Source organism: Eurosta solidaginis, chromosome 5 (genome assembly GCF_040869045.1).
Source record: "Eurosta solidaginis isolate ZX-2024a chromosome 5, ASM4086904v1, whole genome shotgun sequence".
In the NCBI taxonomy this organism is placed as follows: Eukaryota; Metazoa; Arthropoda; class Insecta; order Diptera; family Tephritidae; genus Eurosta; species Eurosta solidaginis.
In genome coordinates, this window is record NC_090323.1 from 109,526,344 (window position 1) to 109,541,682 (window position 15,339).

General features: G+C 33.9%; 1 protein-coding gene across 5 annotated transcripts in view; it reads left to right on the forward strand.

Annotated features, from left to right (window-relative positions):
* Nucleotides 1-15,339, forward strand: part of LOC137233476 (uncharacterized) — an 807,788-nt gene that overhangs the window by 185,969 nt on the left and 606,480 nt on the right. For all 5 annotated transcript variants that reach the window (XM_067756516.1, XM_067756517.1, XM_067756518.1 and 2 more), the window contains exon 3: nucleotides 2,228-2,355. In XM_067756516.1, coding sequence (XP_067612617.1) covers nucleotides 2,228-2,355 — 128 coding nt within the window. The remainder of the gene's footprint in view (nucleotides 1-2,227; nucleotides 2,356-15,339) is intronic.

A 15,339-nucleotide genomic window follows, 5' to 3' on the forward strand; every position in this document is an offset into this window, starting at 1 on the left:
GGTTCTCTAAATGGACTCAAATGTGAGATTCCATACTACAGTATTTTCACGAAAATAAAATCAAATATATATAATTTAAAAAATAAATAAAAGTGAGGCGCGATAACCTCCGAAGAGAGCTTCCTTCCAACTTGCGTCGTGCTCATTTTAATTTTTCCTACAAATTGGCGGGACAGGGCCTACTTGTTTTTTTTTTTTTTTTTTTTTTTTTGCCGAATCCGAACGGCATATACAAAGCAGATGAGTTTTCACTGGGAGCTTTTCATGGCAGAAATACACTGCCGAGAGGCGACTCCGCTGAGATAAATTGTCTACTAATTGAAAAACCTTGCTTATAAAATTTGATGTTGTTTTGTCCGGGGCGTTAACCCAGGATCTTAGGTAAGGTAGGCGGAGCACGCTACCATCACACCACGCCGGCCGCCTATATAATTTATTTTTGATTAATTACGCTTCATTACTGCTATCAACCAGGTGTTTATTTCTCACAAACCGAATACCATCCGAAGTATACAACAAAAACCGTAAAGCATGGAGATTCCAGCTTTATGGTCGGGGCATGCTTTTTTAGGCTAGGCGTGGGTTAAGGAAGTTATGAGTGACGCTTCAGATGTTGATATACTCAAGGACATCATGCTGCCATATTGCAGAAAAAAATGTCACTTGTTTGGACCTTCCAGCAAAACAACGACCCGAAACATATGAGCAAAGTAGCTGAAAGATGGATTGAGGAAAACCTGATCAACCTCATGAAAAGACCGTCACAATCACCAGACATGAACCCAATTAAAAATTTGTGGGTTGATGTCAAGGACGCAGTAGCCCAACGCATGCCAATATCGAATACGCAACTTTGGGAAGCTGTAAAAAGCGAATGGGAGTTGATTTCGGTTGAAAGATCCCAAAAACTTATTGACTCAATGCCACGTCGCTGTGCTGGAATTCTAAAGACTAAAGGTCATGCAACTAAATACAAACTTTAATATTATCCAACACCCAATGTAAAAAACAAAGCTACTTTCTTTTTCTTATTTTTTATCAAAACTGTATTATGGTCCTCCATTAATTTTACACACCGGTCTGCGGAATCATTTACAACAGGTAAATTCTCAACAACATTAATTCCTATTCATTTGGTCAACTTTCAAAAAATTAGTGAGAGAAAAAATCTTTCGAAAAACGAAAATGCTTTTTTGGCTCACGAAATCTTCAGTGCTTTCGAGAAATCTAACTTGCACTCAAGTGGACCGACACTAGCCATCTTGGCCTAATCTGAATTAGAAAGAATTAAAAAAAAACATGTAAGGCGCTCTGACGAGATTTTGGACCGAGATTCTCTTCCAATTTGCGTCCTGCTGTTGTTGTTGTTGTTGTTGTAGCGATTAGTTACTCCCCGATGGTTTTGGGGAGTGTTATCGATGTGATGGTCCTTTGTCGGATACAGATCCGATACGCTCTGGTAACACAGCACCATTAAGGTGCTGGCCCGACCATCTCGGGAACGGCGTCCTGCTCCTGACTATCAATAGAAATTTGAGGGGTGGGAGGAAAGCTCACGAGCCCCCCAACCAAAGTTTGCTAGCCCATTGATAGACCTACCTCGCGCAGCTCTAAAAGAATGTCAAGCTTCTTTATATAAATTACACATTTAAAAAAATTTTATTTTTAACGTGGCCGGGCTTGGAAAAATCAGTTAATAAACATACCTCAGACCAAGATATATAAAATATCGCAAGGTAAAACCATTGAGAACCGAACGAAACATTTTTGATGTGGGTTACAAAAACCCTCTCCTACATATATTGTATTGGGCAACGATATGCTAAATTTTGACATCATGAGAAGCTTCAATGATCTGCTTTTTAAGAAAAATGGCAACCTCATAATGACAATGAAATTACCTTATTTTTTATACCACGGGTTACACTAACTATTTTTGGTTTAGAATGACAGTAAACATTTCAAAATTTACCTGCAAACAATTATTTGTTGCGTTTCTACAACAAGTTTATTATTTTTTTTTAACACATTTTGCTAAATTGTCCCTCTCTTTTATAAATTCATTCACATTATATTAAAAATAATTATCCCACTTAACCAACCTTTAAAATGCAAAACCAGTTTTCAAATAGGATCATTCTGTGAGGAGTTATTACATTAAATAAGTATTTAGCGACTTTGTTTTGTAAGCTGTGTAGATTATAATTTATACTTTACATTTTCATAGATTTTGCGTGATGCACAGATTTTATCGGAACGAATGAATCATCGTGGAGCATGTGCTTGCGACAATGATACAGGCGACGGAGCAGGAGTGAAGACATCTATACCTCATAATTTATATGCTAAAGAATTGTAAGCAATCAGTTTTGTACATAACAGTTTATAAAAAGACGTAACTCCTTGGTATTTAAATTAATATTTATTAAAGCGTTTCTCCGCGAGCAGCTTTCCTTCAAATAAATTTTTTTAACAATATATTTTGCACAGAAGTAATTTACAAATAATTATTTTTCAAAGCATTATCAATATTAAAATCTGACACCTAATCGACCACCATTACCATTGCAAATATTTATATTGTGACAGTGTAAGGATAAACTAACCTTCACATCCGTTAAAATAATATAAGCTATGGGCATGCAGCTTTAGTTGCATTTGACAGACGCGGGCAGTTGGCAACGCGAATGTCAAATACAGCTGCGGCTCACGTCACTGAGATAAAAAATGTTATAGAGACATTCCAATATTCGCATACTTTAACTTCGGTCGTGTTTTTGCTAATCGTTAAGATTGTGGTAGTAAAGAGAGTTCTTTAAAATTAGTTCAAGTGCGTCTTTCGATTTTAATTTATACGTCGACGAAAACGTCCGACACGTTAACCCTGTCTAAAGCAACCAAGTTGGCGAAGATTTGGAGGCGGCGCCCTCCAAGAGGTTCAATGCTATAGAGGATTTAACAGGTGGGAAAAACTTAGCATAACCTATAAGCATTGAGGTCACATGGCGACCGTGAGGCTGGAGCCTCAGCAGGCAACCGGATTTTTGCCGAAAGACTGGTGGTGAGTGTGGAAAATTTTTTTTAAGGACAGTCTTTGGCTAGCGGTGAAAAGATAATATGCGTGGTGTGCGAAAGCAAGGATAAAGTGCGTGGTGTTTAATATCAAATTTAATAAAACTAAAATACAATTTTCAACATCAAATTTTACAAAACTAAAATACAATTCTCAATATCAAATTAAATAAACTAAAATACAATTTCTAAACCAAATTTAACAATTTCCTAAATCAAACCATTAAAACTACAATTTCTATTCAAATTTAATAAAACCCCAATTTCTAAATCTAATTTAACCAACTAATAAAGCAAATTCAACAATTTTCAATATCAAATTTAATAAAACTACAATTTCTAAACCAAATTTAATAAAACTACGATTTCCAACACAAATTTAACAAATTTTCTAAATCAAATTCATTAAATCTACGATTCCTAAAACAAATTTAATAATTTTCTAAATCAAATTCATTAAATCTACAATTACTAAATCAAATTTAATAAAAATACAACTTCTAAATCTAATTTAACCAAAGTAATAAAGCAAATTTCATAATTTTCTAAATCAAAAGCTACAATTCTAATACAGCTACAATTCTAAACCAAATTCAATATATGTTACTACAATTTCTAAAGCAAACTTAACAAATTTTCTAAATCAAATCCATTAAAACTACAACTTCTAAATACAATTAAATAAAACTACAATTTCTAAACCTAATTTAACCAAACTACTAATTTCTAAAACAAATTTCATAAAACTACAATTTCTAAATCTAATCGACCAAATTAAAGTAGTAACTTGGTAATACCAGCGGGCCTGTACCTAAAGGCACTCATATCACGCCACGCATAACGGATCGCGAAAAACCACTCCACCAAATACAACGCCAATTTGTCACCACCACCAGCAGCAGCAACAACACCAGCAGCGATTCAGGCCTGCCAGCGCAGCAGCAGCAGTAACGGAAACTAGCAGCAGCGACAATTAAGTATAAGTTAAGTATTTAAAATTTTTTTTTGCTTACGGTTTTTTCTTTAAACATATATATGTACGTATATAAAACATTAATATTCCCATTATATTCATGTAATATACTTGTTTCAATAGCATATAATATAAATTTTGGATTTTTGATATTACGGTGGTTTGTGAAAAACCAATAAATTTTTTTATATAAACAGTGGTTTGTTAAAAACCAATTAACTTTTTCGATATATGCGGTGGTTCCGTTAAAAACCAAGTAATTTAGTTTGAAATACGCGGTGGTTCCGTTAAAAACCAATTAATTTTTTGATATATGCGGTCGTTCCGTTAAAAACCAATTCAATTTTTTTTAGTACATACGGTGGTTCCGTGAAAAACCAAATTGAAATTTTTTTGAATAAAGCGGTGCGTCCGTGATTACATTTTGAGACTTTTACCAAATAATACTTACATACTTTTGAGCCATTTTGAATTCAATTACTTTTTACAGATTTTTCATAAAAGTATGCTGCAGTTTCAATTAATTCTTCTAATAAATTGTTAAATATTTCTTTAGCGACTATTCACCTGTAAATCAGTTCCCTTTTTAAAATTTTTTTTCTTTTTTTCCCTTTTTTCCAAAAAAGCATTTTCAGCTTCAAATATAAATTCAACCTTCAAACAAGTGCTTCATTAATTTCATATGTACAACCTTAGAAGTGGTAAGCAAGTGCAAAAAACTTCAGATTCAGAATCCGATTCCGATAAATCAGCCTCAAGCTACGAAAGTTTAACTTCATCTTCGACCGAAAAAGTCACCAAACAGGAAAATAAATTATCGTTGTCAGCAGATTTCCCAGGCTTCGAAGATTCTTCCAGTAAAAATTTAACTTCTAATTTAGTTTCAAATCTTAAAGATTCAAATAGTGAAATATCAACTTCAACTTCTTCTACTTTAAAGTCAGATCTTAACGATCAAATCATGGCAACGCCTGAGGAAAAGAGAATTTTCATTAGCACATGTGCTAATTCTATTAGAGAAAACTACAGTGGTGATCCTCTAGCACTTGATTCTTTTATAGACAAAATCGCATTACTTGAACAATTCGCTACTGCAGATTTAAGTGATACTTTTATAGCGTTCTTAAAATCAAAATTAGAGGGTAAAGCCCGTGAAGCAATACCAAGACAAGTAAATTCAGTTAATGAAATTAAAATATCTCTACGTAGTAGGATCAAACCGGACAACTCGAAAGTTGTAGCAGGGAAATTTGCAGCGTTGCACGTTAATAACAATAATTATACAGATTTTGCGAAAAAAGTTGAAGATTTAGCTGACTCACTTGAGCGGTCTTTTATTATTGAAGGGATCACTCAAGCGAAAGCTCATGAAATGGCAGTCGAACAAACTGTTAACGTGTGTCGATTAAATGCAAAATCCAATTTAGTAAAAACCATTTCAGCCTCAACGGCATTTACTGATCCGAAAGACGTGGTAGCAAAATTAATTGTAGAAAAAAATAACGAAGTAACAGAGCGTCAGGTTTTAGCTTTTCGATCACGTGGTAACAACACATTCAGAAATTCACGTGGTAGTTATCGAGGCTTTTACCCAAACCGCGGCTATACTGGTTATAGAAACAATAATTCATTTGCATACAACAGCAACTATAACGGAAATAATAATCAAAGATATAGGAATTATAACGGAAATAGATACTAGAATAACAATAGTAATAATACGCGTCCAAATACAAATTCCAATTCAAATACAAATAATAGTAACAAAAAAAGCAACAATTCAAGATCTTCAAACGGTAGATGTCGAAACGCAAACGTTCGCGCTTTAAACGCCAGCGCCCCTCAGAAGCGAACACTGGTGGAGGACGAACTAAGTCAGTAAGCGAACTTCGCTCACCAATAGGCATCTATTGTTTAAATTTTAATTACTCTGATTTCATTGAATTACAACTTAACGAGTCACATAAATTTTGTTCTTTCCTAGTAGACACTCAAGCGGACATTTCTTTAATAAAGATATCATGTTTAGATAGAAATATTGCCTTAAATACGAACGACATTATTAACACTACCGGTGTCACTTCTAATTCAGTTTCTACTTTAGGTAAAATTACAGCAAATTTAAATTTTTCAAACTTTTCTATTAAACATACTTTACATGTAGTAAATGAAGACTTTAATATTCCATCCGATGGCATACTGGGTAAAGATTTTCTGAAAATTAACAAATGCATTATTAATTATGAAAGAAATAGTATTTCCTTTTGGGTAGGTAATGAAAAAGTCACGAGTCCAATCCTACACGGAACAGAAAGCGACAGTTGTATCATTCCGCCAAGATGTGAAATATTCAGACTTTTTGATTTAGGAGATTCAACCGAACCACTTTTCGTGTACTCGCAGGAAATTGAAACAGGTGTTTTCACAGCTAGGTGCATTGTTAATTCCAGTAACCCAATAATTAAAGTCATTAACACCACGGATGATGTAAAGTATGTGAAAAGAAAAAGTATTCGGACAGAAAAACTTTCAAATTATAATGTTTATACAATTAACAAGACAGAAACAGAAGATAATCGTACGAAAAAACTTATTTCGATTTTAAAAAATCAAATACCTCAACATGTTCCAGGTAAATTTCTTGACCTTTGCATTGATTATGCCGACATTTTCGCTCTTGACACGGACAAAATGACTTTAAACAACTTCTACGAGCAAAAATTAAGACTGACAGACAACGAACCGGTATATGTTAAAAACTATAGATTGCCATACTCCCAACGTGAAGAAATAAATCGCCAAGTAAATAAATTGTTAGACAACGATTTGATTGAACCCAGTTATTCGAACTACAATAATGTTTTGATTGTAGTCCCAAAGAAAGATACTAATGGTCAAAAAGCTTATCGTATGTGCGTAGATTTTCGCGCAGTAAACAAAAAACTCATTGCTGATAAATTTCCACTAGCTAGAGTTGACGATATTTTAGACAATCTCGGTAGAGCAAAGTATTTTTCCACATTAGATCTTTTTTCAGGATTTCATCAAATCCCCTTGCATCCTGACTCACGTGACATTGCTTCTTTCAGCACCTCGGTCGGCGCATTTAGATGGAAAGTGCTTCCATTCGATTTAAACATAGCACCAAATTCATTCTCACGAATGATGACTATAGCTTTTTCGGGTATACCACCCAATGTCGCATTTTTGTACGTCGACGATATTATCGTCATAGGTTGTAGTAAAGCACACCACATTAAAAATCTTTCAATCTCAAACTTAACCCAAATAAATGCAACTTTTTACGACCAGAAGTTACATTTTTAGGTCACAAATTTTCAGCCAAAGGTTTGTTGCCAGACGACTCTAAAATGAACGCAATTAAAAAATATACAAAACCGACTGACACAGACGCGGTACGGCGATTCGTCGCGTTTGCAAATTATTACAGACGGTTTATACCTAGTTTTGCGTCTCTGGCTGCGCCTCTAAATCGATTAAGCAGGAAAAGAGTTGAATTTGTATGGGATGTAGAGTTCGAAAGAGCTTTTTTATCTTTGAAAGCAGCGTTACTTTCACCAAAATTACTTCAATATCCAGATTTTACCAAACAATTCATTATTACCGTTGATGCTTCCACAACTGGATGTGGCGCTATTTTAAGTCAAGAACAGCAAGGTAGTGATTTAACAATTTGTTTCGCTTCTAAAGCATTTAATAAAGCAGAGCAGAAAAACCCAATTATAGAGTTGGAACTCTTAGCTATTTATTTCGCAATAAAGGAATTTCGACCATATGTGTATGGTACCCATTTCATTGTAAAATCAGACCATAGACCTCTAGTATACTTATTCAACATGAAAGACCCATCTTCAAAACTTGCAAGAATAAGGCTGGAACTATCTGAATATAACTTTACTATAGTTTATATAAAGGGTAAATCAAACGTTTGTACTGATGCAATATCGCGTATCACAATGGATGAGATTAAAGAAGCTAACAAACAAATTTTAGCAGTACAGACAAGATCAATGACAAAACGGTAAAACGACAATAACCTTCCTAGGAAAACAGACAAAAACGACGAAAAACAAATTACTTTACATGTCTACGACAAATTTTCTTTTAATTTTTCAAAAAAAGTTCCACGAATAAGATCTGCAATTACGTACGATAAAAATAATAAAACAACAAATTTAAGAATTTTTGCGCATATTAAACATAAGAAACTCGAGTTACTTAGTTTTGAGCTTGTTAACGAAATAATGACTTTAGAGAAACTACTTTCGAGGCTTGAATCAGAAGCCGGCAAACGCAAAATTAAGCAGATTGAATGGCCTAAAAACGATATTTTGTTCGAACATTATACTATTACAAATTTCAAAAATATGGGAAATAAAATTTTAAAATCATTAGAAATTATTTTAACAGATACAGTGGAGACAGTAACAGATGAAGATACAAAATTAAAACAAATTAAAATGTACCATAATGATCCAATTTCTGGTGGACATTGCGGAATGAAAAGACTTTACGCAAAACTACGAACACAATTTTATTGGAAGAACATGACTCGTGATATATCGAAATATATCAAAAATTGTAAGGATTGTCTTTTAAACAATGTTAAACCTAAAACAAAAGTAAAACTTGTGTTAACACCAACTCCTTGTAAACCATTTGATATACCAGTAATTGACACAATAGGACCCCTACCTGAGTCCAAATATGGTAACAAGTTCGCACTTACCATGATTTGCGACATGACTAAATACCTGGTAACAGTCGCTGTGCCAGACAAATCGGCAAAAACAATCGCTTCATCAATTTTTGAAGGATTCATTTTAACATACGGCACAATGAATGCCATAAAATCAGATTTAGGTACTGAATTTAAAAATGAATTATTCGAAGAATTAACTAAACTTTTAAATATTAAACATAATTTTTCAACTGTATACCATCACGAAACTGCTGGTACAATTGAACGTAATCATAGAGTTTTTAATGAATACTTACGTGCATATTTAAAAGATACTTTTTCTAATTGGGATGTTTATTTAAAATACTTTACTTTCCTACACAATACTACGAGTAGCACAGTTTTCGACAATCAGTTTTCTCCTTTCGAGTTAGTCTTTGGGAAAAAGGCAACTTTGCCTAATGAATTAACAAAAGAAACAATTGACCCAAATTATAATGTCGAAAACTATGCCAAAGAAGTTAAGTTTAGAATGCAGAAAACGCACAAAATGGCACAAACCCTTATAAATAAAAATAAGTTAAAAAGTAAAAATCTGTATGATAAAACGGCACGACCTTCAATTGTAAAAACCGGAGATAAAGTACTTTTACAGAAAGAACCACATCATAAAAACGAAAATATTTTATAATTATAACTAAAATTAACGAACCTAACGTAACTATTTTCGATGAAGTTAAAAACAAAGAAAAAGAAGTACACAAAAATTGACTTATAAAAGTAGAGTAACATTTTATACCAACGTAGAAAAATTCAAAATTTTCTAATATTTTTATTGCTAACATAAATAGCAAGAATTGTTAAATAGCCAAGAAGGCATAACAACTATTAAAACAAAAAAAAAAAAACAACAAAAACTAATGCAATGTAATGTTAACGACAATAAATGTATAGAATAATGTCTATGCATTCCAGTAAATTGATTTATGACAAAAGAAAAAAAAGAGAAACATGCATACAGCCAATAAGGCAGAACAAAAATCTATATTTAAAACCATTTTTTTAACATGTACTTTATTTTTCAATATCAATTTAAGAAAATGAAAATTCATAAACAAACTGTATTATATATAAAGAAAACAGACATAAAAAAAAAACACAAACACAAACAACAATGTAATGTTAGATACTACAAGAAAGTTTACTTAGCCATAAAATTGGTCCGAACTAACGAATTACAAAAAAGGAAGGTGCACCCTAATATTCGTTCGTTCGAAACAATTGATAACATAAAAAGATGAATGTGACAAATGAAATGTGATCGATCCATTTGCCAAATTCACTCTTTTTTTTTTAAGGAAGGATGATGTAAGGATAAACTAACCTTCACATCCGTTAAAATAATATAAGCTATGGGCATGCAGCTTTAGTTGCATTTGACAGACGCGGGCAGTTGGCAACGCGAATGTCAAATGCATGGGCATGCTTTTTTAGGCTAGGCGTGGGTTAAGGAAGTTATGAGTGACGCTTCAGATGTTGATATACTCAAGAACACCATGCTGCCATATTGCAGAAAGAAAATTTCACTTGTTTGGATCTTCCAGCAAAACAACGACCCGAAACATACGAGCAAAGTAGCTAAAAGATGGATTGAGGAAACCCTGATCAACGTCATGAAATGACCGTCACAATCACCAGACATGAACCCAATTAAAAATTTGTGGGTTGATGTCAAGGACGCAGTAGCCCAACGCATGCCAATATCGAATACGCAACTTTGGGAAGATGTAAAAAGCGCATGGGAGTTGATTGACTCAATGCCACGTCGCTGCGCTGGAATTCTAAAGACTAAGGGGTCATGCAACTAAATACAAACTTTAATATTATCCAACACCCAATGTAAAAACCCAAGCTACCAATATATTTATTTATTTCGGTCTAAAAGGTACAGACTTACTTACAGACTAGTTAAGAATAGAGAAAAGTTCAAGCTTAAATTTATAAATGCTATTATTAAAGTTAAGAAGACCACTATATCGATTTGCTAGGTGTAAAGCCTTGGACATGGGTTCATTCAACGCATAATTCGTTCGATTAGTTACTTCAACAAATAGTCTTGTGTGTATTAGATCACGTGGTGGAATGTATGGAAGGAATAAATTAGATAAATCAGAGCAGTTTATATTACCGTTGATAAGTTATGTAAAAATTTTACTTACAATTTGTTACACCACTAAGTTTTACGCTGCGGTTTTTCTAGATATTTGTTTATCTTGTTAAAATAAGGTAAATGTTAAAAGTGTAAAAAGATTTGATTTGTTAGATATTTGGGCTATAATGGAGAAAAAATAAATTTTTTATAAAAGTGATATTTTTTACGTATGTATAATTAGAAAAAAAAATTTTATTCGTTCAGATTGCAGAATTCACATCTATCTATATATATAAAAATAAGTGCACATTTTTGGTGTTACTTTATAACTTGAGACCGGCTCCACCAAATTCAACCAAATTTCTACGGTACATTTGGGCTATCATGTAGATGGTTTCTGATTGAATTTGGTCGAGCGGCTCATTATATATATCTCACCAAGCTACGGCTACGTTTCATACCAATAGATGGTGCTTATTTGCATATTTGCGTTATTTCATGAAATGGAATAGGTGATGCTTATTTACATTTCGCATTATTCAATGGAATTGACGTTTCTAGAATTATAATATGACGTTCGGCATTTCACAAGTGAAAACCAAACGAAAAAAAGAAGTAATTTGTTTTGTTTTTTCATAAAAACTGTGAAAAAAAGAAATGAACTGGATTTAAGTAAATTCGGTATATGCTATGCTTCAATTTGGTTAGTAATGTCCCACCAAATTTATTAAGTGTGATTTTGCTGTGTCAAATAAACAACATTGTAATAGAATTGCGCTGCTTTCCTTCAGAAACAACCATGAATACCGTTGAAATAATCTTGGAAATTGCTGACCGACTGCATTCTGATGAAGATGTCATACATTTCGCATCGGCAAATTTATTTTTGGCTGGGATTTTGGCAACAAGAATTCAAGAGTATGGAGTTCATCGAATTTTTTACGACGAAGCGCTGATGCATTATTTCGGTCAATATTTTAGATTTCTCGAAATCAAAACCCGACATTCCGCAAATTTCAACTGGTTCTTTTCAAATAATCGCTTCCTTACTGAAAATTTACAATATCTCTTCATTACACAACTGTCCCAACAAACAACGGTTCGGCGCAACGTGTTCAATCTTCTTTCACGACGAGAAATCACTTATTGGGAAAACGAATATACAGAATCGTTGAATGTTGCCATTCAACTTGCAAATTTACGACTACCAAATCTGATAGCCATAAGATTTACATATACAATGTTTCTTCGAAATACGGATAAAGTCAACATTAGAAACATTCGCCCACCTGTTGTCGAATCAGTATCGCTACAACTATTTGGTAACCTAACTCATGGATCCCTCGAGTTCAACGAATATATTCACAAGCGTTCCGAAAATTGTTTTCCCACACACTTACTAACTTTTTTACTTTGATGCCTTAAGAATAAAAAAATTTAAAAAAAAAAAAGTAATGAAGAAATGTAATTATGATGTGTTGTGCTGATTCATCTGCATCTGATCGAATTTTCTTAAACAAGAGTATGAACAATGAACATGGCTGCCATTTTAATAATAGGAATTTTTCAGATTCAATGGAAAGAGATACACCACAACACAACATATCTGCCACATCGTACTTTCGGTGTATATTGACATTAGGTCTTTTTGTTATGAACTATGGAGAATCAACACGTCTGTTCAATATTTATGTATTTTTCGATTCATAATTGAGTATTTCTTCATTTTCAATTGAATCCATATCAATAATTATATTACATTGGGAATTCCTTCTGTAAGTATGTCGTATCGTTGAACAAAAACATAGTAGAAAATTGTGGCGATGATTTATCATGTTTTTCTCTTCAAATTTATTTTTTTAAATGTTCTTTCTTCGTCCATTTTACAGAATATATTTAGTGATTTCAACTGTGTCTAATCGTGCGCACGTGTTTTATTGTGTTTTTTGCACGGTTTGTATTTTTGTTTTTTCTTTTGGACATATACGTGTGGGTGTATTTCGACCGAGCATTTTTTGTTTGCACATTTGCTTTTCTTAAATTAAATTTCTTGCGTTGAACATGGAGTTTTAGTAAATTTTTTCCTTTCTCTTGAAGAAAATACTTCGAGCCAGACGTCAAAATATCGGTCGACGTACGCGTAGTGCTAACGGAATGTTACTTCAAAGAATAGCGCAAAGTATTGATGACCTGTCAACAAAATGAAATACGACGTGAACGATATGCATGAAATAGATCTGCAGAACCACAGCGGCAAAGAAATCCAGCACGACCAAGACAAATGCGACGTCGTGTTCTAGAAAATATGTATCGTGCTGCTTTTAATTACGATCCAAAAATTGATTACAGTATGCATGGATATATTGGATTAATGAGTGCGATATGTCCACATTGTGAAGCAGCTAAGTTTCTGGGTGAAACGGCTGGCATGTGTTGTGCAAATGGCCAAGTGAAATTGCCGGCATTTGAAACTCCACCTGATCCATTGCACTCATTGATTTTTGGAGGATCACCAATGTCGAAGCATTTTATGAATCATATACAAGAATACAATTCATCATTTCAAATGACTTCTTTTGGTGCTACAAAAATTATAAGAGACAATTTTATGCCGACATTTAAGGTGATTACTTCATGTGGAATATATAATTGTTCTGTGGATCTCAGTAACAGTTTCTACAATGTTTTTTAGGATTCTGATCCAACATCAAATTACATTGCATACACATTACAGATTCAAGGTGAGATTTGATTTATCATCGAGCGGGTGCATTGTTACCATTTCCTGGCGCTAACCATACATTTTATCGGAGATGAAAATCGTGAGTTGGATGAATGTTGCACATTGGCTCACATACAAAACGAGCGAATATTTGCAATCTCCAAAAATTTTTTCATCAGAACAATGAAGTGGTGAAATTGTTCAAAACCGCTCTAGATCCTATGCCATCTGATAATCACAAAATCATAATCAGAGCGGATAAAACGCCTTTTGGTGAGCATGCCAGAAGATTTAATGTACCGACGATTGACGAAGTGGCAATTGTAATTGCTGGCGATCAGTTTCAATCCCGCGATATTGTACTTCATCGTAGAAATGAACAATTACAGCGTGTTTTGGAGCTTCATCGGAGTTATATTGGTAGTCCACGTCACATGCACGAATATGAACAAGATGCTATGTCATATGTTCGAAAATACGACCAACCAGATCTTTTCATCACTTTTACGTGTAATCCGATGTGGAACGATATAAAAAATAGTTTGTTCGACGGTCTGTCATCAACAGATAGACAGGATGTTACAGCACGTGTATTCCAGCAAAAATTGAAGGCACTGATGGATTTAATTGTGAAATTAAGCGTTTTTGGAAACGTACAATGTTGGATGTACTTTATTGAATGGCAAAAAAGAGGTTTGCCACGCGCACACATATTGATATGGCTGGTACGTAAAATAACACCGGACGAGATTAATAGCGTCATATCAGCCGAAATACCAGATCAAACCATCGATCCGGAATTATTTGAGAGCATTAATTTCCGATACCATAACAGGCAATGACGGATATCCATTGTACCGACCTCGATCATTTGAAAATAATGGTAAAACGGCGATAATAAGAGTGCGCAATCAAGACATCGAAGTTGACAATCGTTGGGTCGTGCCATATTCACCGATACAGTCAAAGGTTTTTCAGGCTCACATAAATGTTGAGTACTGTAACTCAGTAAAGTCTATCAAATACATTTGTAAATATGTGAATAAAGGAAATGATAAGGCTGTTTTTAGAGTAGATGGTGAAAACAGAAATGATGAAATTACTCAATATCAAATGGGGCGATACATAAGCAGTAATTAAGCAGTTTGGCGTATCTTTTCATTTCCTTTGTACGAAAGACATCCTGTTGTTGTCCATTTGGCAGTTCATCTGGAGAATGGTCAACGAGTTTATTTCACTACTGAGAATGTACAGCAGAGAGCAGCACAACCACCAGCAACTACTTTAACTGCTTTTTTTCAATTGTGTGAAATCGACACATTTGCCAGAAATTTGATATACGTTGATATACCACAATATTATACGTGGAATACATCATCGAAAAAATTTCAACGGCGTAAACAAGGAACACCAGTTGATGGTCATCCAGGTATTTTCCAAACAGATGCCTAGAGCAGGATGTATACGGTACATCCCAACAATGCTGAATGTTTCTATTTGCGAATGTTGTTGGTAAACGTTCGAGGACCAAAATCATTTCAGGATTTAAGAACAGTTCACGGTCATTTTTGTCAGACATATCGCGAATCATGTCAGCTCTTGCATTTGTTAGAAGATGACACTCGTTTGGACGCAACACTTCATGGTGCATCGACGTCAAATACGAATGCTATTTTCGATTATAATATCAACATGCATTCCATCGAATCCAATGGAAT